The sequence below is a fragment of the Myotis daubentonii genome, chromosome 16 (assembly GCF_963259705.1).
Source record: "Myotis daubentonii chromosome 16, mMyoDau2.1, whole genome shotgun sequence".
Classification (NCBI taxonomy): Eukaryota; Metazoa; Chordata; class Mammalia; order Chiroptera; family Vespertilionidae; genus Myotis; species Myotis daubentonii.
The window spans coordinates 28579791-28607694 of record NC_081855.1 but is presented as its reverse complement, the minus strand read 5'-3'; the positions used below and the strand labels follow the sequence as shown (position 1 = coordinate 28607694).

Sequence of the window (27904 nt, the reverse complement as noted above, 5' to 3'; positions counted from 1 at the left end):
GATCCTCAACAGGGGTCATGCAGGAGGCAGCCAGTCAATGATTCTCTCTCGTCATTGATGTTTCTATCTCTCCCTCTCCCTTCCTCTCTGAAATCAATTAAAATATATTTTAAAAAATAATAAAATAAAGTGCGCTGGGGTCGGAACACTACCCCTCTCAGAGCCCTTCTTCCCCTCCCCTGCAACCACCCACCCCCTGGCCCACCTCTCCAGCCAGCACCCCAGGGGCCACGCACATGATATCAGGAAGTGGTGGGGAGGCAGTGACAGGGCCAGGGCCCCAAGCTGCCTCTCTTTTGGGGCTTCACTCCCCAAAGGAGTCAGCCTCTCTTCTGTCCCCCGAAGGCTGTTTTCAAAATCACACCCTAAGCAGACAGTTTTATTTACAAGGAAAATCTTGGCAGGATCTTGACTTGTTAGTAGAGTAGAGATGGGGGAGGGTGGTGAGAAACAAAAATAGTTGAGATGATCACACTTGCTGAAACCGAGATGAAAATGGGTGTCTGTAGCAAACTCACCTAATTAGAACGAAGTTAATTTCCTTTTCGTGTTTCAGGGGAGCAGTCATTGTCAGGGAGATGGTCACAGGTTGGATGTGGGGCTGCTGGGGTTATGTGTTTGCTTTGGGGACATGAGCGCATTAATTGCAATTTTCATTATTGGAGAAGAGCCTGTTTCTGAGAGGGAGCAAGGCCGGAGTGAGTGGGTGGGTGGGTGGTGAGAAGAAGAAGGAAGAGGAGTGGAAGGGGACAGCCTCCGTGTGGGCTGGGGGCTGACTGTGAGACATCCCCAGGAGTCAGTCCTCCTGGGAGAAGTGGGCATGGTCCCAGCCAGCACTGGCCCCAGCCAGCACTGGCCCCTGGCACGGTTTCCAGGCAGAGCCTCTGCTTGGGGGAGACAGTCTCTCCTGGCAGGTCTTTCCTGCAGAGGAAACAGCACCAATTTTTTTTTTCTTTAAAATATCCACTGTTCCTTTGCTCTAACTTCATTCCTGCTTGCTTTAGTCTACCTCCCCTTTCCCAGTTGGTCAAATGAAGCCAGGGCACTGTCATATAGCTCTGGCTAGAGGGAGGGCAAGGCTTAGGGTGGGGGTCCGGGGCTTCCCTGTCTGACTTCTCCCATCTCTAAATGATGGGCCTACCTGGACCTCCCCGAGTCTGAGCCCTCAGTGAAGAGAGATGGCAGGGTGATGGGATCGCCTCCTCGCAGCATCCGTGTCCCCCAGTTCACTTTCAGTTAACCCTGGCGTTGCCAACTTAGTGGAACCTGCCTCCTCCACGCATCTACTGCCTCCAACTAACCGTTAGCCCGGTGGGTCTAGGGAAGCGGGCACTGCACCCGGCCCTGGCCCCGTGCAGAGTCTAACCCGACCCGGGGTGGAGGCAGGTGGTGAGGGGCCCAGGGACAGCGCAGCCCCATCCCCGCCGCCGGAGGTGCAGCCACTGCCGGCCAACCCCGCCGCCGCAGCCCTCCGCCCTCCCGCGCCGCGGCGCTCTAACCGATTTGGCCCGGGTGGCGGCGTCCAGGGGCGGGGGTGGGCGACGGCGGTCCCGGGAGCAGCCCCGCCCCCGCCTGCGCACCGCCCGCGAGGAGTCCGTGGGGAGGAGGAGACTCCGGCGCAGAGCGGGGGCCGCGGGAAACGGGCAGGGAGCGCGGGGAGCCGGGCGCTGGGCCGGCCCAAGGGCGCCCTCGCTTCGGAGCCTGGCGTGGGGGCCGGGGCGGAGGCCAGCGGGCCGCTAGCGCGGAGAAGTTTGGCGGCCGAGGGGCGGCGTTCCGAGTCGCCAGGCGGCGGTGCGGGGGCCATGCGGGCGGGGGCGGGCGCGGAGGCGGCGCGGCGCGCACAGAGTCCCCGGAGCGGCGCGGCCGCCGCGGCGCAAAGTTAGCCTGGCGCCCGGGACGAAGCCACAGCCGCCAGCCGCCCCCGGGCCCCGCTCCGGCATGGGCGAGCACCCCAGCCCGGGCCCCGCGGTGGCCGCCGGCGCCGAGGCGGAGCGCATCGAGGAGCTGGGACCCGAGGCCGACGAGCGGCCGCCGGCGGCGCCCGAGGACGTGAGTGCCCCCTCCCCTGCCCGGGCAAACTTTCTGGGGGGCACTCGGTGGAGAGCTGCCCCGACTCGCCTCCGTGGGGCAACTTGGAGGTTTCAAGGTGACGCGGGAGCGCCCCGGATTGGCCGGGTCCCCGCGGGCGGGAGGGGCGGAGGGACCGGTCTCCCCCAAAGCGCGAGCGCCACCCCCGCTCGGGCTCCCGCGGCTTCCCTGCGGGACGCAGCCCGCACCGCTGCGCTGGGGACCGTGGGCCGCCGGGGCCCCTTCCCCGCGGCTGGTGCAGTGCCCGGGACGCGGCGTTTTCCCGCAGAGGCGGCCGCGTCACGGCAGTGACTCCCCCTCCCCTCCCACTCGCGACCTGCGGGTTCTCCGGGCCCGGGAAGGGGCGGGCGCCGCAGGGTCCCCGGAAACCCGGCGCCGCTAGCGGGTGTGAGGACCCCCTTGTTCGCCCGCGGATCAGCCCCTGCCCGCACCTGCGGTGTCGCGACACTGATTGAAATTCAAGCTGGCCCCGTCCCCGCACCGCGAGGAGTGCGTGGAGCCGGTCGCTCCAGAAGGGGGCTCCGGAGTCCGGGACGTGTCGGTACCAGGACGGTCCCCGGCGGGGTTGCGGAGGGGCTTCGCCAAGGGCTTCCCCGCATCTGCAGCTCGAGCCCCCCTCCCCTGGGTCCCGGAAGTCACCTGCGTAGCCGGCACTGGGGGGTCCTGGGAACTGGGGTTTCCTAAGCGTCTCCCTCCCAGGTTGACCTGCACCTGGAAAGGCAGACCTTCGGCCCTGCCCCGTCACTCAGGGTGGGGGAGATGGGAGTGAAGCCAGGCCCCCTCCCAACCTACCAAACCGAAGCCGAAAGTCTGGATGTGCGGGAGGAGGGGGGTGGGGGGTGGGAGCGTAACACCTTCCCTCCCTTCGGCTCCTATAGTTAAACCTCTCACTTGCTTCTGGCCCCAAAGCCCGGGTAGAATCCCGCGTCCTCGCCACTGGGACTCAGCCTGAAAGAGACGGGTGAATTTCAGCACATGGGGGAGCCCCTTCCTCCCAACCCACAGGCAGAATGCTAGCGCTTGTGCGGGGGGTGGGGATGGGGGGTCCAGAGTAAGGGTCTCTGCCCCCAGCAGGTGGAGGCCAGGGCCACTGGTCTGATGGAAGGGCACTGGGTATGCATTCCTGGCTGGGAAGCAGAAGGGAGTACAAGAGTTATAGTTACTAGAAATTATTGGAGGCCCTTGGGCAGAGTCGGACGTCTTTATTGTCATCCTGGAGAATCCCCCTTGTTCTGCGCATCCCACTGCCTGGCTGTCTGGGGAAGAGGGACACTCCCCCCACCCCACCCCCGCCTCCCCCTCCCGAGTTCCCTCCCTTTGCTCAGTACCGACTCACCTGGGAAGCTCTTCCCAGGTTTTCGCTGGTCTCCTGTGGTGGGTCCCTGATCCTGGGGAACAGCTGGGAGGCTATGTCAGAAATATTAGGGGGCTACCAAAGCCTTGGTGATAAGTGTGTTTCTTTCTTTCTCTCCTCTTCCTCCTCTCCTGCATGGCCTTCCTCTCTACCAGCCCTGGAAAGTCCTGTTTGATCAGGTATGTGAGCAGTTAAATTCCCCCTCTTCCTTCCAGCCCTCCCCCAAATCAGAACTGAAGATGGTGAGGTGGGGTGGGGGTGTGGCCTAGTGCATCTCTGGGACTGAAGACACTGCTCCCCTGATTTCAGGAGGAGGGGGGCTCCCCTGAGACAACCTTCCCTCCCTCTGTCCTCCTCTCAGCTCGCTTCATCGGAGCTGGGAGCTGGGTCTATACTATGTAGAGACTGGACAATACATACTGAAAGTCAGGGATGGTGTCTGTATGCCAGGGGATTGCAGTTGGTCCTGGGGAGGCGGGGGAAAGGCTTAGGTTAACGTCCCCTCTTCTCTAACCCACTATCAAAGCTCCGTGGCCACCAATGAAGTCAAATCTCTCCCATCCTTGGAGCGCGACTCCCAATATGGGCTCTTTTGAAAGCTAACTCTGATTTTCTGGCAGGAATGGAGGGAGAGGTGTAGGGAGAATAGTATGTGATTGTTGCAACGCCTGGAGTCTAGGCCTGGGGAATGGAAGGGGGTTGAGGATGCCAACCAGAGACGGACAGCTGGCCTTCGGCCAGGGTATGGTTCTCTTTGCTTGGTACTCATGTTGGGTGCTGTTGTGATGGTCCTTCTCCCTCTTCGTGCCGCAAAGCAGCAGGAGAGGAGGCAAGAGCTGTCCCAGTGTTGGGGGAACAGTGAGCACTGCAGTCCTGGGGTGAGATGACTGAGCCATGAACTTTGTGCGGGAATATGTTTTGTTGGGGAGGGAGACAGGGCTGAAAGAGTAGCTTGGACCAGACCGTGTCCGTTGCAGGCAGGGGAAGCCTTTGAGCGTTTTTTGGCAGGTTTGTTACGGGATCCAAGCCATGCCTTGGGAAGATTCTGCGTGACAGTGGGGTGGTGGAGGGTGGACTGCAGGGGTGAGTGATGCTATGAGGAGCCTGCTGCCGTGCATGGACGCAGGCACTGACTTGGAGGAAGACAGTAAGAATGGAAAGGAAGAGGGACGTGGCGATGGGAGACTTGGCCGACCTCACTACACTGAATAGATGAGGTGAACCACATATATAACTTTGACATTCTGAATTGAGGGGGAAAAGGGAAAGTCAGGGCTGGGATTGGGGGGAGTGGGGTTGGCACAAAGGACAATTTTGGTTTCAGACAAGTTCAATTTGAAGAGCCAGCTAAATGCAGATGCTCAGGCAGGAGCAAAGACATGGAATTGCAGCTTAAAAGACATGGCAGGCCTGGGGTGGGGACATGGGGTGTCATCCATGTTAACACGAGGCCTGGCTGTGGTTTGAGGAGCATCTAGTACAGCCGTGGGCAAACTACGGCCCGCAGGCCGGATCCAGCCCGTTTGAAATGAATAAAACTAAAAAAAAAAAAAAAAAAAAAAAAAAAAAGGAACGTACCCTTTTATGTAATGATGTTTACTTTGAATTTATATTAGTTCACACAAACACTCCATCCATGCTTTTGTTCCGGCCCTCCGGTCCAGTTTAAGAACCCATTGTGGCCCTCGAGTCAAAAAGTTTGCCCACCCCTGGTCTAGTAGGTCCTGTCCCCGTGGGGTAGCACAGCTCTCTCCCTCTGCTCCTAAGTGCCACCCACTCTCCCTCCGGCTCCTAAGAGTACAGCAGCTGCTGGCCTGATGCCCTGAGGCAGGAGGGAGCTGCTTGCTGCCACTAGTACCCAACCAGCAAGCTGCCAGCCCTTCACACTTCTTGTCAGATTTAGAATCAGAACCTAGCACACGGTGTATCATTCTATTTGGCTCTGTGTCTTTCTCATTTGATTAATTTCCTTTGCTGGTCCCTGGGTGTGTTTTACACTTTAAAACAAACTATTTGGGTGAATGGAGGAAACTTTTAGTAGGAGGAAATTGGAACTGGAGGGAGCAGGGAGAATGTGTAGGACCTGATATCAGTGGGTGGTCTATGCAATTCAGCTTCTGCCGCTGGAGGGAGGTCCTGAGTGTCACAAAGACCATCCCCCTGCTTCGCGGAAGGCCCACCCAGAGTCCATTCTGGACGGGCAAAATTATCCTAGGAGAGAAACTCCCAACACGTACTCTGGGCAAATAATTTTTTTCTCACAAGTTCTGCCTATCTACTCCCATCCCTCACGTGGCATTGGAGGCCAATTTTTGTCATCCTTCCTAATTGTGCTTTTTAAAATTTTTAAAAAAGATATTTTTATTGATTTCAAAGAAGAAGGGAGAGGGAGGGAGATAGAAACATCAGTGATGAGAGAGAATCATTTATTGGCTGCCTCCCGCACGCCCCACACTGGGGAATGAGCCCACAACCCAGGCATGTGCCCTGACCGGGAATCCACTGTGACCTCCTGGTTCATAGGTTAATGCTCAGCCACTGAGCCACACCAGCCAGGCCTGTCGGTGCTTTGTGTTGAGGGACAGGGTTTGACCTCTGGCACATACCCAGTCCCTCTGCGTTCGTCCCCTTGCTTTGCAAGGCCAACCCTGGACCATTCCCCTGATAGGGCTAAATGAATAGTAGGTCTGCAACTCCACAAACGACACCAGCTTCAGAAGGACGCCAGGTTATTCAGAACGCTGAAGTGTTTTATCCTTCCTGCCTCTTCCTCTGGGCCTGCTTAAAGGCAGGATTTGGTGAGGGTGCACTTGGTGCCCTTAGGAAAGAACATTGGCTGGCTGGGGGTTGCAGGCACCATCCCTGCCGTCTCTTAGACAGCCCCAACGGGTCAACCTCTGGTGAATGGGGTGGGGGGGACTCACACCACACCTGTCAGAGTTCCTGCAAGCTGATGTGGCCCTAGAGTTCATTCCTCAGAGGTCAATGGGATGGGAGGCTGGCCAGTCAACTGGATCAAGGGGGTACCAGTGGTCAGCTGGTTTCAAACTGGGACCTGCTGGGACCTTTTTCCAGGTGTTAGGAATGGAATTGGACCAGTTCTTCTATGCTGTCTTCAGCACATAGAGTAGCTTTGACTCAGCATGAAACTAATTGGACCTCAAAGGCTGGAAACCATGACCTTGGCCTTTTGGTCTTACGTGGTTACCCCTTAAGTAAATAGCCAGAATGCCTTTTGTGGGAGCTGGAGGTGAAGGAAACAGGTGAACCCAGACCATTGGAAGTTTATCCAATTGCTCCCCGCCACCCCGACATTCTGGCCATTTGTCTGGCCTGCTCAAGCTGGCTTGTTGCATGATATCCATCCTCACCCCTTCGCCAGTTTTTCCCATCGATCCCAGAAGTTACAGCCATCAGGATGCCTGAAGATCATCACCCGCTCCCCACTACCTCCCACATGTCCCATGTTTTTGTTTCCTATTTTAACTTCAGCTTGAAGGAATTGTCTTCTCATATCCTTGGGATCTTAATGGTTCTCCTAAATACTAGATTTTAAAGTTACCATAAATATTAATCAGTTGTTATAGTACCACTAGAGGCCCAGTGCATGGGGGTGGGGGTTGTCCCTCAGCTTAGCCTGCGCCCTCTCACAGTCCAGGACCCCTCACTCCTTACCGCCTGCCTGCAGCGCTCCCCAGCCACGAGCCTGCTCAGCCAGAAACTGGGCTCGCTGCCCCTTAGCGCTGCCTTGGAGGCAGGAGAGGCTCCTGCCACCACTGCTGCGCTTGCCAGCCTTGAGCCCAGCCTCTGGCCAAGTGGTGCTCCCCCTGTGGGAGCACACTGACCACCAGGGGGCAGCTCCTGCATTGAGCATTTGCCCATTGGTGGTCAGTGTGTGTCATAGCAACTGGTCGTTCCGCAGTTCAGCAATTTGCATATTAGCCTTTTATTATATAGGATATTAGGGTTTTATTATATAGGATGATAAAAAATGTCTCATTTTTCTATAGTTGAATCTGTTGGACTTTTGCTTCACAATTCCTTCTATTGCTTCGGGCCTGAGACAGTTTTCATCCCTTTTCAGATTTCATAAATATATGCTGCTATTTCCTACTACTTCTATGATTTAGAAAAAATATTATCTAACCCTCTACTCTATCCAGATCTTATTTCTGTCCAGTTATACCAACATCACCTATTAAGAAACACTTCCTGGTCCGGCCGGTGTGGCTCAGTGGTTGAGTGTCAACCTATGAACCAGGAGGTCACGGTTTGGTTCTCGGTCAGGTCACATGCCCAGGTTGTGGGTTTAATCCCCAGTGTGGGGCGTGCAGGAGGCAGCCGATCAATGATTCTCTCTCATCATTGATGTTTCTCTCTCTTCCTTCTCCCTTCCTCTCTGAAATCAATAAAAATATTTTTTTTAAAAAAAGAAACACTCCTGCCCTGGCCAGCATTGCTAAGTGGTTTGAGTGTCAGCCCATGCACCGAAGGGTTTCAGGTTTGATTCCTGGTCAAGGGCACATACCTGGGCTGCAGGTTCAAGCCCAGTTCAGGAGGCAACCAGTCGATGTGTCTCTTTCACACTGATATCTCTCTCTCCTTCTCCCTCTCTCTCTCCCTCTCCTTCTCCCTCTCTCTCTCTCCCTCTCCCTCTCCTTTCCTTTCCTTTCCTTACCTCCCTCCCTTCCACTCTTTAAAAACCAATGGAAAATATGTCCTCGGGTTAGAATTTTTTTTTTAAAAAAAGAAGAAACACTTCCTTTATACATTGTTTGTGAAATGTTATTATTTGGAAAATTTCTTTAGGTGATTGGGTGTATTTCAGCTTTTTCTCTGTTCCACTGATATTCACAGTTTCTCTCAGGTAATGTACCTTTTCATTATTGCTTTATATGTGTCCTGTAGCTTTCCTACAAGCTCTTTTTGATAGTCTTACTCCAGTCCCTTCCTGAACTCCAGGGAGGTGCCCTCAAGGATCCAAGGTCAAATAGCAGGTCAGTGGCAGATGTGGGACCAGAGCCCAGTAAACCCCCAAAGGGCTTCTGGAGTCGGAAAACCATTTCCAGGTTACCCTTAAAAATGCTTTCAAGATCTGCGAGTGTTTAATGAGCAGAAGGGTTCGTAGCCGAGTTCGTTAATTCACACAACGCAATTGCTTTCAAGCTCAAACAAGCAAGAGGCAAAAGGAAGAATTGAAAGTGACTTGATTGTGTCTCTCTTTTTCCCTTCCCATGGGGAGCATGCATTTCCCAGACCCCCCAAAAAGACTCCCAACTTTGCTGATCTCCCAGAAGGATAGTGGGCCAGTCTTAATGATCCCACCACAATTACAAATCTATGTATATATACTATACTATACTAGAGGCCCGGTGCACAAAAATTTGTGCACTCGGGGGGGGGGAGGGGTCCCTCAGCCCGGCCTGTGCCCTCTCGCAGTCTGGGACCCCTAGGGAGATAACGCCCTGCTGGCTTAGGCCTGCTCCCGGGTGGCAGAGGGCAGGCCCAATCCCTAGGTGCAGCCCCTGGTCAGGCTCAGAGCAGGGCCGATTGGGGAGTTGGGGCGCCACCCCCTGTCATGCACAAAGCAGGGCGATCGGGAGGTTGTGATGCCACCCTCAGTCACGCTCAGGGTAGGGCCGATTGGGGGGTTGGGACACCGTCCCCTGTCACACTCAAGGCAGGGTCAATGGGGAGGTTGCGGCACCACCCCCTGTCACGCACAGAGCAGGGCCAATCGGGGTTGGGGCACTGCCCCCTGTCACTCACAGAGCAGGGCCCATCAGGGGGGTTGAGGCTCTGTACCCTGTCACGCACAGAGCAGGGCCCATCAGGGGGTTGGGGCGCTGCCCCCTGTCACGCACAGAGCAGGGCCAATCAGGGGGTTGGGGCGCTGCCCCCTGTCACCCACAGAGCAGGGCCGATCAGGGGGTTGGGGCGCCGCCACTCTCACACTCAGGGCAGGGCCGATGGGGAGGTTATGGCTCTACCCCATCACACACACAGCAGGGCCCGTGGGGCGGGGGGAGGTTGGGGCGCCGCACCCTGTCACACACAGAGCACGGCCCATCAGGGGGTTGGGGCGCCGCACCCTGTCACACACAGTGCCGCAGGGCAATCGGGGGTTGGGGAGCTCCCCTGTATCAGGCACAGAGCAGGGCTGATCAGGGGGTTGGGGCGCCTTCCCCTGTCAGGAACAGAGCAGGGCAGATAGGGAGGTTGTGGCCCCACCCCCTGTCACACACAGAGCCGCAGGGCGATCAGGGGGTTTGGGCGCTGCCCCCTGTCACGCTGATCCTGGTGCCGGGAGGCCTCGTGGCTCTGCTGATCCCTGTGCTGGGAGGCATATTACCCTTTTACTATATAGGGTAGAGGCCTGGTGCACGGGTGGGTGCCGGCTGGTTTGCCCTGAAGGGTGTCCTGGATCAGGGTGGGGGTCCCCACTGGGATGCCTAGCCAGCCTGGGTGAGGGGATGATGGCTGTTTGCAGCTGGTCACACACCCTTCAGGGTGGGGGTCCCCACTGAGGTGCCTGGCCAGTCTGGGTGAGGGGCTGAGGGCTGTTTTCAGGCTGGGGGTGACTGAAGCTCCCAACCGCTCCTTTTTTTCTTTTTCTTTTTTTCATTCTGGGCCAGCTTTAGCTTTGAGGGTTGGCTCCAGCTCTTAGGCCTCCGCTGCTGAAAGTAGGTTCCTGGCCTTTGCTTACAATGTTGCGATTCTGCTGGCTGAAGCCCTGCGGACTAAAGTAGGTTTCTGGGGTTTTGTTTAGCTTCTATCTTTGTTACATAGTTGCTTAGAGTTGCAGCTCAGAGGCCTGCAGCGGCAGGCGGGGAACGTTGGAGTCCTCCGTCACTGAAGCAAGCAAGCCTCATGTTAGTTTCAAGCTGCCTGGCTGCTGGCCGCCATCTTGGCTGGCAGTTAATTTGCATATTGCCCTGATTAGCCAATGGGAAGGGTAGTGGTCGTACGCCAATTACCATGTTTCTCTTTTATTAGATAGGATACCCTAGTTTGCAAATAGAGCAGGGGAACAAACAAACTAGTCACTATGACATGCACTGACCACCAGGGGGCGCGTGCAGAACATGGCAGGCATTGGCCACAGCAGGATGGTGGGGCAGGTGAGTGGGGGCACCAGACCAAGGCAGGGTGCTGGTCGCTGTCATCAGGGCGAGCCTCTGGTGGTTACTTAAAATTCTTTGCTCCAGCGTACCACGGTCCTGCCCAGCACTCCCACCTTGCTGCCTGTGCCAGTGCCGCGCCATCAGCAGGTGTGAACGGCGGCTGCCAGCCCCAATTACCCCTCAGGACTTCTCCATCTCCCCCTGCTCCTGAGGGGCCATCAGGGCCGGCAGCCGCCTCTTGCACCAGCTGCTGCAACGGCCCCGCTTGCACCTGCTGCCAGTTCCGGAGACGCCACTCACACCCACTGTTGGCACCCGGTGCCAGTCCCGATTGCTTAGCGCCATCAGCTGGTGCGAGCAGCCACTGCCGGCCCCGATCGCCCCTGAGGGCTTCTCCACCTCCCCCTGCTCCTGAGAGGCGATCAGGGCAGCAGGTGCCACTTGGGCCCCAATTGCACTATCATCGGGTGCAAGCAAGGCGGGGCCAGCGCCATCAGCGAGTGGGAGCGGTGGTGGCAGGAGTGGGGCTACTGGCAGACAGGCCACTGGGGGCCGCAGCAGGAGGGGCTGGGCAGAGGCACAGAGGATGGGCCGAGACCTGCCCCTGTGCCCATCGCAGCCTCGCGGCCCACAGTTCCTTTCAAGGTGCACGAATTCGTGCACTGGGCCCCTAGTGTGAATTATAAATGTGTAACTACCAGAGCACAGTGCTGCTTAGATGGGCTGCCTGGGACAGAACCCTGAATTTGGAGTCAGGTAGACCTGAGTTCAGGCCTTACTGACTTTGTGATGGGGAGAAAATGACATTAGCTCTCTGAGCCTCAGTTTCCTCTCCTTAAATGGAAACGATCACCTTTAACTCCCAGGCGACTGTGGGAATTAAGAGAAAGCTGAAACTCTCTTCCCAATGCCTGATAACCAGTAGTGAGCCCCTCACACCCACTTCCTCCTCTCCCTGCCTGCTGCTCCCCCGGGAATCCTGCATTATGGCTGTGACTCGGCTTCAGTCCCCAGGCAGCTGGGACATGTGACGGCTGGCCCTGGATGAGTCAGCGTGGGCATTATTACTGCTGCTCTTAGCGACCCAAGAGGCCTGGCTTTGAGTCACAGCTGTCATCTCAGAGTCTGAACCTTCAAGGGCTTCTGTGGGGAGAGGACTCTGAAGGAGGAGAAGCAGGGTGGAGAGGGACGGCCTGGTGGAAAGGTGGCCCCCTCCCTCATTGCCCACCCAACCCCAGCTTCCTGTATTCCAGGGGAAGTCTGAGCTCTTCTTCCCCTCGAGGCCCAGGTGTGGAAAGAGCTGGGGAGCCTGAATGTCCAGCTGCTCAGCCTGAATTCAGGTCAGGATGCTTTATTCTCTGCTGAAGGAAGGGGGTTCTAGCTTCTCCCCTTCTGGGAGAAGCCCCTTGAGAGGGATGAGCTGCCTCCCTGCAGTTTCCTCACGTGGCTGAGAGAACAGGAATAATGTAGCTGGGAATCCTGGAATCACCATTCCCAGCCCCAGCTGGGAGCAGGCCAGGTGGTGCCCCATTCTACTCTCCAGGAGTGCCTTTGGGCAAGTCACTGATCTCTGCCCACCTCAGTTTCTGTATCTGTTAAATGGGACTAATCACATTTACTGTAGGATTGGTGTGAGAATAGAAGTGATAAAATACATGCCCTAGCCGGTCTGGCTCAGTGGATAGGGTTTGGCTCAGTGGACAGAGCGTCGGCCTGTGGACTAAAGGGTCCCAGGTTCGATTCCGGTCAAGTGAATGTACCTCTGTTGCAGGCTCCTTCCTGGCCCAGGCCCTGGTCAGGGCGCGTGCAGGAGGCAACCAATCAGTGTTTCTCTCTGTCTTTCCCTCTCTCTTCCACTCTCTCTAAAAATCAATGGAAAAATGAGGATTAAAAAAAAATAAAAATACTTGTGAAAATCAGTATTTCTGAATCAGGGGGAAAGTCGGGGGAATGGTGGGAAGTGGTTTGCTCTGAGAGGTGAATTATGATTTTCATTGGCAAGGAAGGAAAACTGCAAGAGAAAGGGGCTAGTTCCATAACCTCGCCTCCTGACCCCTGACCCCGACAGCTGCAGGCCTGGACGTCATTTATGGGGCTGTAAATATCCGTGAATGGGCTGGAGTTCCCTGGTGGGCTCTGGCTGCTGGGTGGGACGCTCTGCTGAGCCATAAACCCCTGGGCAGCCTCGTTAATTCTGCTCTGCTCAGAAGCCGGCTAATGAGGCAAGGAGCCAACAGATGAGCCACAGTGACCCCCACCCCAAGTGGGGAGGGCAGCTGCCTGCACCTTGCCCTGTCCCAGCACACATGCCCTGGGGTCATTTCCTAGGGCTCGTTCTGTTTCTGTCCTGGAGGACAGAGGAGAGAGAGTATGGCTACGGATGGGAGCCTTCTGAGGCTCTAGGTCCCAACCTTCCAGACCCAAGACTCCTTTGCCATGATGGCACCACAGGTGCTGCCTTTGGGGTCCTTGAAAGTGCCCACACCCCTCATTCAGATCGAGGGCCTCTCTAGGTGCCGGACAGGGAGAGGGTCCTCCCAGGAGAGAGACGGGAATTCAAGTGTTGGGAGCTGGGACCGGCCGTATCGTTGTCCTGGGAATGCAGTTTGGGTATATCACACATGCAGGAGATATAAAATAGATGTGTTCCTTTCTCCTCGGCTTCTCTGCTGTTGGGTACATTCTAAAGTAGCGATTCTCAACCTGTGGGTTGCGACCCCTTTGGGGGTCGAACGACCCTTTCACAGGGGTCGCCTAAGACCATCAGAAAACACATAGATAATTACATATTGTTTTGTGATTAATCACTATGCTTTAATTATGTTCAATTTGTAACAATGAAAATACATCCTGCATATCAGATATTTATATTACGATTCATAACAATAGCAAAATTACAGTTATGAAGTAGCAACGAAAATAATTTTATGGTTGGGGGTCACCACAACATGAGGAACTGTATTAAAGGGTTGCAGCATTAGGAAGGTTGAGAACCACTGTTCTAAAGCCTTGGCGGGACTTGCTGGCTTGTGGCGGGAGGGGAGGCGGTGCCGCTGTCCTGGGTGCTGAGCAGGCAGATCCCAGCTGATGCGGGCTGTTCTCTGGGAGCTGATCAGCGGCCCATTCGGCCAGTCCAGGCAGTCGGGCAGTCCCTGATTCCGCGGCCTCTCCTGGGGCTGGCATTGCCCTCCACCCTCTGGCTGGGACCGGGGTCTAACTGCTGGAGGAGCCCAGACACAGTGTCAGCTGCCGTGAGGGCCTGTGTCACTCAGGAGATGGAGGCAGAGGCTGATTTGGAACCACCAGCCAAGGGGCCAAGTGTCACAGAAGGGGGAAATGCCTCGACTGTGGACGCATGCATTTCCCCAGAGTGTCCCATGGAGTGATGCTGTGAAAAAAATGCTGTGATCCAGTACGTTTGGGAAATGCTGGGCTGAGCAAAATCAGACAGGTTTCTCCATTGCAAACCTTCCAGAGCCCTTGGTTTGGTTTCTGCATCATGCCTTTCCAAGAGGGTTTCCCAAACTTACGGAGCCACAGAACCCTTATTTCATGCACCACCTGGGGCCTGGTGTTCCACAAAACACACATTGGGAAACCTTGAGCCAGTTGTACTTCATATAACTGAACAGGGCAGAGGAAAACAAGGGAGAGCAAGGCTGGAACCCCCAACCCCAAGGAGGAACCCTGAACTGTCTTCATTTTGAGCAGTACCTTGCTTTGTGAGGTTGAGCTCGTTTCTGTTGACCTCTGCTCTGGTGTGCCCATCCATAGCATGAGCGTGATGCCTGGCATGTAGTCAGTTCCTAGTATCTGTGAAATGAACAAACAAGAGGATTGAACTGGGGTCCCCCTAAGGATGGGGCAATGCAACCTCTGGGCCCCTGCACCTGGGTGTCCGTCCATCTGCATGTCCCTCTGTCCACACTTGGCCATCTCAGCTCTCCCCTGCAAAATGGAGCGCACAATAGCATCTACCTCATAGGGCTGTTGAGGGTTTTAATGGGGGGACTATATAATTTATCATCCAGATTGGGGCCATTTTGAGAGGGAACGGGGCTCTGTGAACAATCACGCTCAGACAGTAGGGACAAGCCAGGACTGTCCCAGGCCCACCAGGACACGGGGTGAGGCAAGGGTGCAATGAGGCGGTGCCTTTTGTCTAGTGGGCATTCCATACGGTCAGCGCTGCCTGTGCTGTCCAACCAGGTGGCATGCAGGAGGCCAGCACACAAAACACAGTGGGGCTGCCCTAGCTGGGAGGGGGCTGCTCAGAACCCCTTCTCCACTCCTCTGTGCCTCCGAGGTCCCACAGCCCCAGAACCCTGCAGAGTAGCTTGAAAACTCCCTGGATCACGGATGAGGAGAGGGTCTTCCTGGAAGACAGAAGGAAATCCAAGTGCAGACACAGAGCTGTCCTGGAAATGCAGTTTGTGCAGCTCACACACAGGATGGTTCTTCTCAGCCCTCCTGGACCAGGGCTTATGGTTCCCTGACCTGCTGCCCCTCTCAGCAGTGTCACCAGGTGACAACACAGACCTCATCCACCCCCTGCCCGGTCCTAATTCCAAATTTCCCATCACCCCTGACTGAGCAAGGATGCAGAATAGATCAGCCGCCCCTATGGGCTGGATGGGGTGGGATGGACCCCCTACACCTGGAGAAGGCAGAGCTCCTACCACATGATCAATGGAGAAGCAGAGGCAGTGTGCCTAGGGATCTGCCCAAGATGGCACAGCGCGGGAGGAGGGGTTCCTTCTGGGACTCGCCCCACCCCTTGCCCCAGAGAGGGGGACAGACCCCAAAGTGTCAGTAGTACAGAGGGAGCCCTAGCCGGTTTGGCTCAGTGGATAGAGTGTCAGCCTGCAGACTGAAGAGTCCCAGGTTCAATTCCAGCCGAGGGCACATGCCTGGGTTGTGGGCTCGATTCCCAATAGGGGGCCTGTAGAAGGCAGCCGATCAGTGATTCTCATCATTGACGTTTCTAGCTCTCTCTCCCTCTCCCGTCCTCTCCGAAGTCAATAATAATAATGCAGAGGGAATTTGGTGGGTCCTTCTCCCAGCCTAGGTCGTAAGTGCTCTGGGAAGGGGTCCAGGTGGGAGTTGGGATGCCTGTGGAGGCCCCCGGCTGGGGAAAACTGGCGACTTAGAGGATTAAGGGGCCAGAGGGCTGGGTGCTGGTGGGATTAAAGTCCCCTGGAGCCCCTCCCCACACAGCTCTTTTCAAGGCTGAGGCAGGTGGGAGGGGCCCCTCGCTGTCTTTCTCCCTCCTCCGGCCAGCATCCTCCACTCAGGCTGAATGTGGGCTTGGCCTCCCCCCCACCCCCCCTCTCCACAGCACTGGGCCCTATTCAGGAGGCAGCTGCCAGGATGCTCCCCACTCCCGACGCCCCGCTGGGCCCCTGCCTGGGGTCCATTCACAGCCTCATTCACCAGCCCCAGTCAGGCTGCCTCCAACCCACTCAGCCCGGACTCATCCCGAGAGCACCCCGCTGCCGAAAGGGGGTGAATGCAGGGCCTGGGACTCCCGGGACAGAGAGCTTTGGGGCCTTGAGCGCACTGTTAAAGAAATTTCATTTGTAGGGTTTGTATCCCCAAAAGCTCCAAGCCACGGGACTGGTATCTTCTCGTCGCTCATAGCTTTCCTTGAAGAAAGGGTGCCCCCAAGGGCCAGCCAACCCTCATCACAGGGGTGCTCCCTGTTTTGCTGTGAATGGGGCAATTGGAGCTGGACATTGAGTCCCTGTGACCCTGGGTCCTGGAGAGCGTTGGCCTGCCTTTGCATCAACCCACCATGACCCGAGGGGATGTGACCCTGCTTGACAGACAGATGATTGTGGCTCCAGCAGGTTACCCTAAAGTACACAAACAGGTTAGTGGCAGAGACAAGAGTGGGATTTTGCCTTGCGCCTTGCAGACTCCTAAGAAGCTCTGAGCTGCCTTCCTGGGCAATGGGATCTACCTCCTTCCTTTACACATCCTCTCTCAGGCTTTCCCTGTGTCTCTTCTCCCTTCTTCTCCCTCTCTCTGCCGCCCACCTGCCCCTGTGCCCACTGCCCACTGTCAGCCTCTGCTCTTGTCCTCATCGTCCCTGGTTCTTGGCAGGGGGCGGGGGGAGGGGAGTTGGAAGGTGCTCTGTGTACATTTGTGGAGCCCAGGCAGCCGCCCCACCCTTGCCTCTCCCTCCCCACTAGTGAGCCTCCTGCATCCCTGAGGCCTCATTATTAGGGTAGAGATGACCCCATTGTCTGGCCTGTCTGGCCCTGGCACTGAAAGGTAGGGTTTTGGCAGAGAAGGGAGGCTGGGCCTGATTCCAGCTCATCCTCTGCAGTCTGGAGCCTATAATGTGCTTGGGGCAGGACTGGCAGGCCTTGGTGGGGGGTGGGGGCTTGGGGAGCCCTAGGGCAGCCCCTGTCACTAGGACAACAGCAGGGAGCCCTGGAGGGGGAGGAGGAGGGAGCAGGTGGTCCTTTGTCTGGAGCTGGAATGAAGGAGAGAGGCCCTTGTCTGATCTCAACCCCTTCACCCCACTGCCCCCACCCCCCAAGCCTATAGGCAGCCCCTGAGAAGGGACTGGTATCTCTGCTCCCATGAAATGCAAGGCCGTCGGGCTTCCCCCCCCCTCAGCTGAGGCAGGAGACTCCATGCTGTGTGCAGGCCACTGCCCCCCTGCAGTGCTCATGGGGTGGGAGTGGAGGATGGATTTTCCCAGGACTCAGGCCTGCTTCTGAACCCCGCTGTCACCCCGCGTCAGCCCACCCAGCGTGGGAGCCATGTGGAGCCAGGCCAGGCTGGCCAAGGAGGCCCTCCCTGGCCGACACTGCCACTTCGCCTCTCCAAGCTTTACTTTCCTGTCTGAGCAATAAGAAAGTCAGAACTGTTACTTTGGTTAAAAAATATATTTTTATTGATTCCAGAGAGGAAGGGCGAGGGAGAGAGAGAGAAACATCAATGATGAGGGAGAATCATGAATCAGCTGCCTCCTACACGCCCCCCCCACTGGGGATCAAGCCCACAACCCGGGCATGTGCCCTGACCTGGAATCGAACCGTGACCTCCTGGTTCATAGGTCGATGCTCCACCACAGAGCCACGCCAGGCCTGGCAGAACTGTTGCTTTTTGAGGCTCCTTCCTGCCTTAAACATCTCTGTTTAGAGTGGGCCTGTGAGACTCCTAGAGCCCCTCCCCTCCTGGGTCAGCACTCACCTCTTTGATCCTTAAATGTTGCTTCTGAGCAGCAGGGCAGCTCTGGCGGCCAGTGGTGAATAGAGGCAGCAGGAAGCTGCCTGGGTGTGGAGCCCTGGCTCTGCTGACTCCTGGCACTGTGCTCATTTTCCTGTGCCTCTGTTTCCTCATCTGTAATATGGGGATGATAATAGGACCTATTTCATACAGTTGTTGTAGGAAGTCCAAGAAATTATATACATAAGTGCTTACAGCTGTATTTGGCCCCATGAAAACACTCAACACGTATTAGGTATGTTTATTCTTTTCCTTTAAATTGATTGTAGAGAGAAAAGCATCGATGTGTTGTTCCACTTATTTATACATTCACTGGTTGTTTGTTGAACATGCCCTGACCGGGAAATTGAACCCACAACCTTGGCAGTCAATCTGACCAACTGAGCTGCGTGGCCTGGGCCTAGGCATTTTTATTCTTAAAGGTCTTTATGGGTTGGGGTAGCTGAGTTTCCGCAATGCTCTCTCGTGTGAATCACATTGTGTCATCTCTGAAAGCCGGTGTTTGGGGTGGAGGGTGGGGACCCGCACTGTTAGGCAGGCCTCCTTAGGCAGGGCCTCCCTCGTTGAGTTCTGGGGGGACCGAACTAGCCCATGACTTGTGACTCTCGCCTATTTCTCCTGGCTTGCCTGACAAATGCTGCACTGAGAAGCAGCCTTCCTAAGATAGTCGTCATTGACCTTACCAAGAAAAGGGGGAAACGTGGATCTGCTCTTCTGGGTTCCCATGTCTGTCTCTGTGTCTGTCTGTCTGTCTGTCTGTCTCTCTCTCTCTCTCCCCCTCCACACACACACACTGCGGAGTCTGATTGCCTTCAACAATCTCAGTAACCCATGCAGCATCTCCAGGATGCAGTGAGCTCATGTGGGGAGGCGCTTGTGAACAGGCAAGCGGTCAGCAGAGTTAGCGTCAGTTCCTAGCAGGGTGGGTGCTATTGGGGGGACACTGGGTGGGTTCTTTGAGGAAAGGAGGGCTATGGAAGAGGGGCAGAAAGGTTATGGGATTCTCCGGGAGAGATGAATAAGATCCTTTGCTAACTGGACCGATGGGACTGTCCTTGGGAAATTGGCACCCATCTCTTCATCTGGACCTCCCCTGTGCATTCACCGCACAAATCTTTATTGAGTGCCGATTCCGCCGGCTCGATGCTAAGCACGGGGATATGTTGTGACGCTGCCGTCGGGGAACTGGCAGTCCAGGAAGGAGTCGAAGGGAGACGATTATAGAGCTGTGCGGGGTGGGCGCTGGAGGTCTGTCCCAGGCGCAGACGTGTCTACGAGGAGCCTGTCCGGAGAGGGGACACCCAGTGAGCTGGGAAGGGTGAGTCGGAGGCTCTCTGGGAGACGAGGGAGAAAGGAATCCTGGGCGGAGGGACCCACGTGTGCAAAGCTGCAGAGGGCAAAAGGGTGATGCCAACAAACAAGCAAAACACAGATCAGGGGCGGGGGGGGGGGGGGGGTGACACAGAGGGAGCCAGCAGCCACATGCAGGGTTGGCAGGCTGTGCTCCCTGCTCCCAGGCCTCGAGCATTCCCCACTGGAGTCCCTCTGGCCCAGGCCCCAGAAGTTCCTCATCTTCCTCTGCTCATCCATCTCCTTTTCATTCCTGCTCTCCTCGTGTCTAGAGTCAGAAGTAAAGGCGGAGAGAAGGGAGTTTAACCTCTCTGAGCCTCAGATTCCTTGTCCACACACCACGCTTGGATTAGTGGATCTCGAAGCTCTCCAGGGCCTTCTAGGATTTTACGTGACTGTCCGAGCTTTGTGTGGATGTTCCCCTCGGGGGCCTTGGCAACATCCCAGACCCGCCCGGCCTCTGTTGGCAGACTGGGGACAGGAGCCGGGGAGTGGTGATGGAGATGGGGCACCTGTGGCAGAGCGAGAGGGCCAGAGCCCACTGACACGCCCCCCCCCCCCCCGCCCTCCTCCCCCTGCTTGTCTGTGCTTCTCCTGTAGTGTGACCCTGGGAACACCGGCTACATCAGCTCAGGCAAGTTCCGCAGCCTCCTGGAGAGCCACAGCTCCAAGCTGGACCCGCACAAAAGGGAGGTGCTCCTGGCTCTGGCCGACAGCCACACCGATGGGCAGATCTGCTACCAGGACTTTGTCAACCTGGTGAGCGCTCTGGGGCCCTTGCTGTTGGGAGGGGCCTGTCCAGGGGTTGTGGTTTAGCCGACCCTTTTGGACGATTAAAGGGATCTTTTGGCCCAGAGCACTGAAAAAGTCCAGGCTTGAGCCGGGTATCACCGAGGACCTGGTTTCTCTTTGCCTCTCAGCTCTGCCTTCTCACCCTCTGAGAAGCCGCTGGCCATTCCAGCCCTCCCATTGAGGCAGCAAGTGGCTGCCGCTGCTCCAGCGCCCACACCCTCAGGCCTCACCATGCCGGAGAGGAGAGGGGCTCCTGGTGGTAGCTCCCACACAAGGGGTTTGTGTCCTCCCTCCCATGGGCCCAGATTGGGTCAGTGGGGATGTGTTGACTGACTCGAACCAATCAGTGCCCACCTCTGGAGCTGGGAGTGGGCTCCCTGCCACCGAAACCAAGTGCTGGGAGTGGGCGGCAGGAGGTCGTTGTGGCAGGAGAGGAGCTGGGGAGCAGGTGTTGGGAGGCTCAGGCCAGACCTCTCCAGGAGCAGTGGGGCACAGGAGCTCGTCAGACCTGCTGGCAGACGCCCTGGCTTGTCGGGGGGACTGGGGACAGGAGCCCGTGAATCCTGCCCACTGCTCTGACTGAGAGTAGGGACTCCCTCCTCTCTGCTGTGAGGGTTACTGCTGTGTTATTACTGGGGTGAGATTGGAATGGGGTCCAGTGGGGTTCAGCAGGAAGCATGTTACCTGCCACGGGATGGTTGGAATGTCAGTGGACTCTACATGAACTAACAGGATGAATCCAAGGCTGGAGTCTGACCTCGGTTTCCCTATTGAAATGGGTGGGGACCGTCACCTCTCTTCTGTCACTCATGGAGGGGTGAGACAATGTCCTCTCTTCTGTCACCCACTGGTGCCAGTGGTGGGGGAGCCAGTCCCACTCAGACCTGTCCTGTGCCAGATGGGCTCTCTGATGTGGACACCCAGCTTTGGACCTGCTTTAATTGCCTCTCGGCTGAGGGCCTGCCTTTGCCCAGCGATTACAGGGAGCAGCAGTAGGGCTTTTGGGTTCCACTGCGGTTCAGAATGGACCCAGGGAGCAGGCCTTGTAGAGGGCAGAGGTCAGAGCTGATCTACAGGAGAAGGGGCAGCCGCGATTCACGGGGCGGGCGGTGGAGGTGAGCCCTGGGACTCAGAGCCCAGCTGTGCCACGAAAGAAAGACCAGGCCACGGGCTTGAGCCTGCACAGGCTCATCCACAGCCCAGCACAAGCACGTCTGCTGCATCCCCTGCTCAGTCCAGGGCAGCATGAGGGCCTGGCTGGGCCCGGCAGGTGCTTCTCTCCAGCAAGGGGTCTGTGGGGTCCTCTGTGAACTCACAGCCACAGGGGACTTGTCACTGTTGGGATTTCTGTCAGTTCAGAGCTGGAGCCTGGGTTCATGTGAGCTGGGCTGCCCTGGGGACCAGGACTAAGAGGAGGTCACCAGCCGGGAAGCTCTGGGGAGGGCAGAGAGCTCAGGGCCTGGAGTCAGGCAGACCTGGGTCCCTCTCCTGGCTCTGCCTGTGCCACTCCCTGGGAAAGATCTTCTGAGCCTGGATTTTACCTCCTTCGGGGTCATTGCAAGGATTCAACGAGGTGAAATATATGAAAGACTTTGTTGTCTGTAGTATTCTTCCAGCAGGTAAACTGCCTCCTTCCTGAGCCCTTCCTCATCCCAACCCCCACAGTGCTTTGCCAGGTCTCTCTTGATTGATTGATTGATTGATTGAAGAGAGAAATGTTGACCTGCTGTTCCACTTATTTATGCATTCATTGGTTGATTCTCGTATGTGCCCTGACCGGGGATTGAACCCGCAACCTTGGCTTATGGGGACGATGCTCCAACCAAGTGACCTACCCGGCCAGGGCGCCAGGCTTCTCTTATAGCACAGACCACATTGCGTCCCAGCTGAGTGTCCAGGGTGGTCACGTGAGGACGTGCAGGTTGTGTTCTGTCCAGGATGCCTGGCAGAGGGGTAAGTGGGGCCTGGAATCTGGCATGGGCTTTGCTCCCCCTGGCCTGGAAGGGGTGCAGCCACCTGGAGGGAGTGGATCCCTATCTACTTGGCAGGAAAGTGCCAATTACCTGGATTCCAGAGGCAGACAGATCTGGATGTGAATCCTGACTCTGATTTCCTAACGATGGGACTTTGAGAAATTTCTCTCCAAGCTCTGGTCCCCATCTTTATGATGTGGGGATAATCCTAGGCACCAGATAACTAAGATGACACCTTCTTTTGCTGCTGTTTATAACCTGTCTCTCCTTATAAGTTCCATGAGGCCCAAGACCATGGTTCCTCCTGTGCCCAGCACAGTGCTAGGCACACCAGGGGAGCCGGTGAGTGGGGAGTATGTGCTCACCGTGCTGCTGTGCTCAAGCTGAGCCCGACCCCGCACGGGTCGTCAGGGTGTGACTGCGGGTGTGTTTGTGAGTGTGCATGCAGTGCACGCCCGCGTGCATGTTCCCACTCGGAGACTGAAAGAGAGGGTGGTAAGTGTGGCTACAAAATACTGCACGCTGGGATCCCGTCTTGGGCTCACCGTGTACCTGGAGCCCCAAGCCCTGCCTGCATTTACAGAACTCCTGAGGCAGTAGGAAGGACCAGGCCCAAGCTTTGTAGGTATGGAGGGGAGGAGAATAGGGACTCTTTGGAAGGGCTTCCTCTGGGAAGGCCTGCTGGGGCTTTCAGCCAGACTTTAAAGGTAGAGGCAGCAGAATCCAGGAGCGGAGAAGCTGCAGAGGGAGGCTCATTCCACTGTTTGGTCTGAATGCAGATCCTCCCAGCTTCCTTCCCCCGACAGGCTTCAAACCCCTGTGCCTTGGTCTGCCTGGTGCACCTGGCCAGCCCTCTCTGGACTCCTGCCTCCGGGTTCAGCCTCTTGTCCACCGCCGGGCCCACAGTCCCAGGAATACGCTGCCAATCCCCACCCCAGCTGCTGTGGAACAGCCACCCAGGCGGTGCTGTGGGCTCTGGGGTTGGGAGGACTCAGTCTCTAGGACATCTCCCCGTAAACACGGTCTAGAATGTGGTCGTGGAGGGCAGATGGGAGGCGACAGAGGCCTCGGGGCTGGACGTCAGCAGGCTGCTCTGATCTCTGGGAGCCAGGCTGACTGCCGGGTGAGCAGCCACGGCTCTACTGTGTCGGGCAGCCTCAGGCTGCCAAGGCAGGGTCAGCCCTTAGGCAGGTTCCATGGCCAGTCACCTGAAGGGACTCGGGAGTGGTGACCTTCCACAGGTACAGCTTTGGGTTCTGGGAGAATCAGCAAGGGCTGCCCAACCCTTCCCAGGCTAATGTTTATGAGGACACTAAGTCTTTCTCACCCTCCAGCTCTCACTCAGATATCACCTCCTCCAGGAAGCACTCCCTGACCACCTCAAGACCAGGTTGGGCTCCCTCCCGTGTGCTCCTGCAGCAGCCCTGACTCTGAACTGTGGTTGCTGGTTACTTATCTGTCTCGAGCACCACTGTATCCCCTGTGCCTGGCAATGTGCCTGACACGTAGTCGTTGCTCAGGCAATTGTGATGGATGGATGAGAGATGGGGGTATGGAAGGAAGGTACTGTGACTATATGAATACAGACTCAGGAGCCTTACAGGGTGTGAACTTGATGGGTCCTAAAAACTCTCTGTGCTTTGGTTTCCACATCGAGCAAAATGGAGATATTCATAGGCCTTATGTAACAGGTAGACTGACTGCAGCAGATGAACCAACAAATGGTGAAGTGCTTAGAACAGCCCCTGACATATAAGAGCTCAGTGAATAGTGCTTCTGGTGAGCTATTGTAGAACAGTAAGAAAGGTGGGATCGGGCCTGGTTAAGTCTAAGGATTGTGCTGGCTGGGAAATGGGTCGGGGCTCCCGAGACCCTGGTTCTGACCCTGCCCCCACCCTGTTTCCTGTGCAGATGAGCAACAAGCGGTCCAACAGCTTCCGCCAGGCCATCCTGCAGGGGAACCGCCGGCTCTGCAGCAAGGCCCTGCTGGAGGAGAAAGGGCTGAACCTCTCCCAGCGGCTCATCCGTCACGTGGCCTACGAGACCCTGCCCCGGGAGATTGATCGCAAGTGGTACTACGACAGCTACACCTGCTGCCCCCCACCCTGGTTCATGATCACCATCACCCTGCTGGAGGCAAGGACAAGGATGGGGAAGGGCCGCTCGGCCTCAGCACAGCCAGGGCGAGAGGATGTCTGAGATCGTGAGGGGCAGGGCAGCATCTTCTCCCCCAAAAGCCAATGGTTGAGGGAGGAGCCAGTAGCAGTTGTCATTGCAAGTCCAGCCCCAGTAAAGGGCTTGCAGTGTAGTCCTATTTCCTGGACCCCAAAGATCTTCCAAAGATTCTTACTTCAAGCAGCAGTCACTGCAGCAAAAGCCCCATGTGACCAGCCCAGCTAAACAGTAACAACAAAAACAATGTAATAAGTTCACAGATCTGGGGGAGTTAGTCAGGCTAACTCACGAAAACCAATTTATTTTAGCTCCTCCCTGAGTGAGTAATGTGGACAGGTCATTTGCCCCCCCTGGGACTCCGTCCTCCGCCTGGAAGCAGGAATAAGCAGGCCTGCCCTCCTCCCGTAGGCCCCCTCTTGAGCCAGAGAATGGAACACAAAAGCCTCCCACAAATGCATATGGGAGGGCGTGTTTCTGAACAGGTAAATGTGGACTTAACACATTTTGAAAGATCAGCCTCCCCTTAGGGAATCATCCAGACCATTGTTATTCTAAAAGTCTCCTGCTTCGCTATCAACAGAACCCAAAGGCACCCTTTTCTGAATCAGGGCCCGTGCCTGCGTGAGGAACTCTGAATTCTGTGGGCTGTTCAGCCCAAGAACCCATGGGCCCCCCACCCCTAAATGGATGCTCGGCTTCCCTTTGGCGTTTTACAGTCTTCACCGGTTTCTCTTCCAGAGCCACGGGCCTCATTACCACCCCTGCGTATGTTCTTGCAGAGCTCCTAATCCGACGGCAGGATCGTCAAGCTTCATGGCGTTCCTCTTTTTTCCTAAATGAGAATAGCTGGTCTGCAGGCCCAAGGCTTCTTCCAAGTTCACGTTGAATTGAGATTTTTTTCTGAGATATTCTTGGACTCCTCCAAATGCTTACTGTGTGGGTCTATTTCTTAACTTCTATTTGAGGACCAATAATAACGAGCTGCCTTGGAAGCTGTATTTGTTGCCAGGCCACCCGCATCCTGTTAGGTGGACAGAACGGCTCCCCAGAGAGCCCAGGGGAGTCCAGCTGCTGGCGGGCCTGAGCCAGGCCAGGCTCCACCCAGGAAGCCCTAACCCGACGCTAATTACAGCTGCCTTCCCGAATCGCATGCCGGCACCCGGCGGGGTCTCCTGTATTTTATCTCTAAGCCAGTGGTTCTCAACCTTCTGGCCCTTTAAATACAGTGCCTCATGTTGTAACCCAACCATAAAATTATTTTCGTTGCTACTTCATAACTGTAATGTTGCTACTGTTATGAATCGTAATGTAAATATCTGATATGCAGGATGGTCTTAGGCGACCCCTGTGAAAGGGTCATTCGACTGCCAAAGGGATCGCGACCCACAGGTTGAGAACCGCTGCTCTAAGCCTCATCACTACCCTGGAAGTGTAGGCATTCATATCCCCATTTCCAGATCAGGGAATCGAGAACCAGAAAATGTAAATCATTTGTCCAAGGTTATCTAGAGAAGCCAGATTTTGTGTCCAGATTGGTTTCAAATTTCCATAAGCCTCGGCTATGTAAACTCAAACCACCACCCTAGAAGAAAATGTTGAAAAAGCTGTTTCAAAGCCCTTGTACAAAAGCCCAAGGCTTTTTGTTTTTAATACAGTTCTAGATACCCCGTTTTCTGATTCCATAACAGAGAAAATAGAAGGGACCCACTGTTAACCAGCAATAAAAAGTAAGAACCTGACCTGGCTGGTTTGGCCCAGTGGATAGTGTCGGCCTGGGGACTGAAGGGTCCCAGGTTTGATTCCGGTCAAGGGCACCTGCCTGGGTTGCAGGCTCCATCCCCAGGAGGGGGCATGGAGGAGGCAGCCAATCAACGATTCCCTCTCATCATTGATGTTTCTATTCCTCTCTCCCTCTCCCTTTCTCTCTCTGAAATCAATTTAAAAAACATTTAAAAGTAGACCTGTGTCTTTTTTGTTGTTGTTCGTTTGTTTTTTGTTAATCCTCCCCTGAGGATATTTTTCCATTGATTTTTAGGAAGAGTGGAAGAGAAAGGGAAAGACAGAAAGAAACATCGATGTGAGAGACACCAATTGGTTGCCTCCTGCATGAGCCCTGACCAGGGCCCAGGCCAGGAAGGAATCAAACCCAGGACCCTTTGGTCTGCAGGCTGACGCTCTACCCAATGAGCCAAACTGGCGAGGGCTAGCCCTGAGTCTTAAACACAAGAATTTGGGGCCATTTAGTTGTAGGAGGGAAGCCCCATCAATTGCTGGAGAAGACATCACTCCCGGTGCCTAGCTCTTTACCTGAGGCATCCTTAAGAGATTATGCACATACCTGATTAAGAACATAGGGACATGAATGATGCATTTTAGAAAAAGTTCCAGAAAAAAAATAGTTAAATACCCTTTTAGGGCTTACGTTAGTGTGCTGTAGTCATTTGCATAGTCTGCTTATGCAGGGTGGTGGTGAGGAAGCAGAGAAATTGGGACCCTTGTGCCCTGTTGGCGGGAGTATAAAATGGTGCAGCCACTATGGGAAACAGTATGGCGATTACTGAGAAAATTAAACAGAATTACCACGTGATCCAGCAATTCCACTTCTGTGTATATACCCAAAATAAATTGAAAGCAGGGACTCAAGGAGATATTTGTACACCCATGTTCATAACAGCATTATTCACAGTAGTTAAAATGTGAGGCAACCCAAATATTCATCAACAGATGAATGATAAGCAACACGTGGCTTACTCATACAATGGGAATGTTACTCGTCCTCAGAAAAGGAAGGACATGTTGGCCTAATCAACAACATGGATGAACCTTGGTGACATTATACTAAGTGAAATAAGCAGAAGTCGAGTTACCTAGAGTAGCCAAATTCATAGAGACAGGAAGTAGAATGGTGGTTGCCAGAGATGGGAAAAGGAGAATGAGAAGCTAATGCTAAATGGCTATGGAGTATCAGTTTTGCAAGGTGAAAAGACTTCTGTAGGCGGATGGTGATGATGGTTGCCTAACAGTTTAAATGAACTTCATGCCACTGAACTGTACACTTAAAACTGATTTAGACGGTAACTTGTATTTCTATGTATTTTACCATAGGTGTTTTTTTTTTAAATCAACTTGTGTGGCATTGCCTTATCCCCCAGATGCGTATGCTCTTTATTATTGGGATTAAAGTTTGAAGTCCTCCAAACCCTTCCTGCTTAGCCCCAAGGAAGTGTGGGCCGAGATCATGTGACCATGTTGTGAATAGCTAAGGGAAAATAATCAAACAGAAGTGGGGTGGAGAGGGTTGAAGGCGAGGCTGAGCGCTGGCCGCGGGGGGGGGGGGTGGGGGGGTGGGCTCCCTCATTCTCTGAGAAGGAAAGATGACAGCTTCCAGCAAGGATTCCAAGTGTTAGCACCAGAGGGCTCCTGGGCAGTTTTGCACTTGGTAATGGGCCTCCTCCGTCCTGTGCTTCCACCCAGGTGGCCCTTTTCCTCTACAACGGAGTGTCACTGGATCAGTTTGTGCTGCAGGTGACCCACCCCCGGTACCTGCAGAACGCGCTGGTTTACCACCCACAGCTCCGAGCACAGGCGTGGCGCTACCTGACGTACATCTTCATGCACGCGGGGTGAGTACCTGTCTTCTTTCCCTCTATCAAGAGTCCCTATGGAAGAAGAAGTAGCCCCAATAGCCTGGATTGAAATATAGTTTTTAGTTTGTCTCCCTGGACACAGGATTTGAGGTGACTTCTTGAAACTCATCTAATACCAAAATATATGAGTTATCGGGAGTGTATGGGAAAGGGGAAATA

At 55.4% G+C, this 27904-nt stretch overlaps 1 protein-coding gene across 2 annotated transcripts in view; it reads left to right on the top strand.

Annotated features, from left to right (window-relative positions):
* The first annotated feature begins 1546 nt into the window (after positions 1–1546).
* RHBDL3 (rhomboid like 3) overlaps positions 1547–27904 on the top strand; it is a 52335-nt gene continuing 25977 nt past the window's right edge. Inside the window, exons 1-5 of one of the 2 annotated variants that reach the window (XM_059669522.1) lie at positions 1547–2049; positions 3598–3621; positions 19759–19917; positions 23835–24089; positions 27573–27721. In XM_059669522.1, the coding sequence (XP_059525505.1) occupies positions 1939–2049; positions 3598–3621; positions 19759–19917; positions 23835–24089; positions 27573–27721 (698 nt within the window). In that variant the 5' untranslated portion in view covers positions 1547–1938. The remainder of the gene's footprint in view (positions 2050–3597; positions 3622–19758; positions 19918–23834; positions 24090–27572; positions 27722–27904) is intronic. The other variant, XM_059669523.1, reaches the window with a different exon arrangement.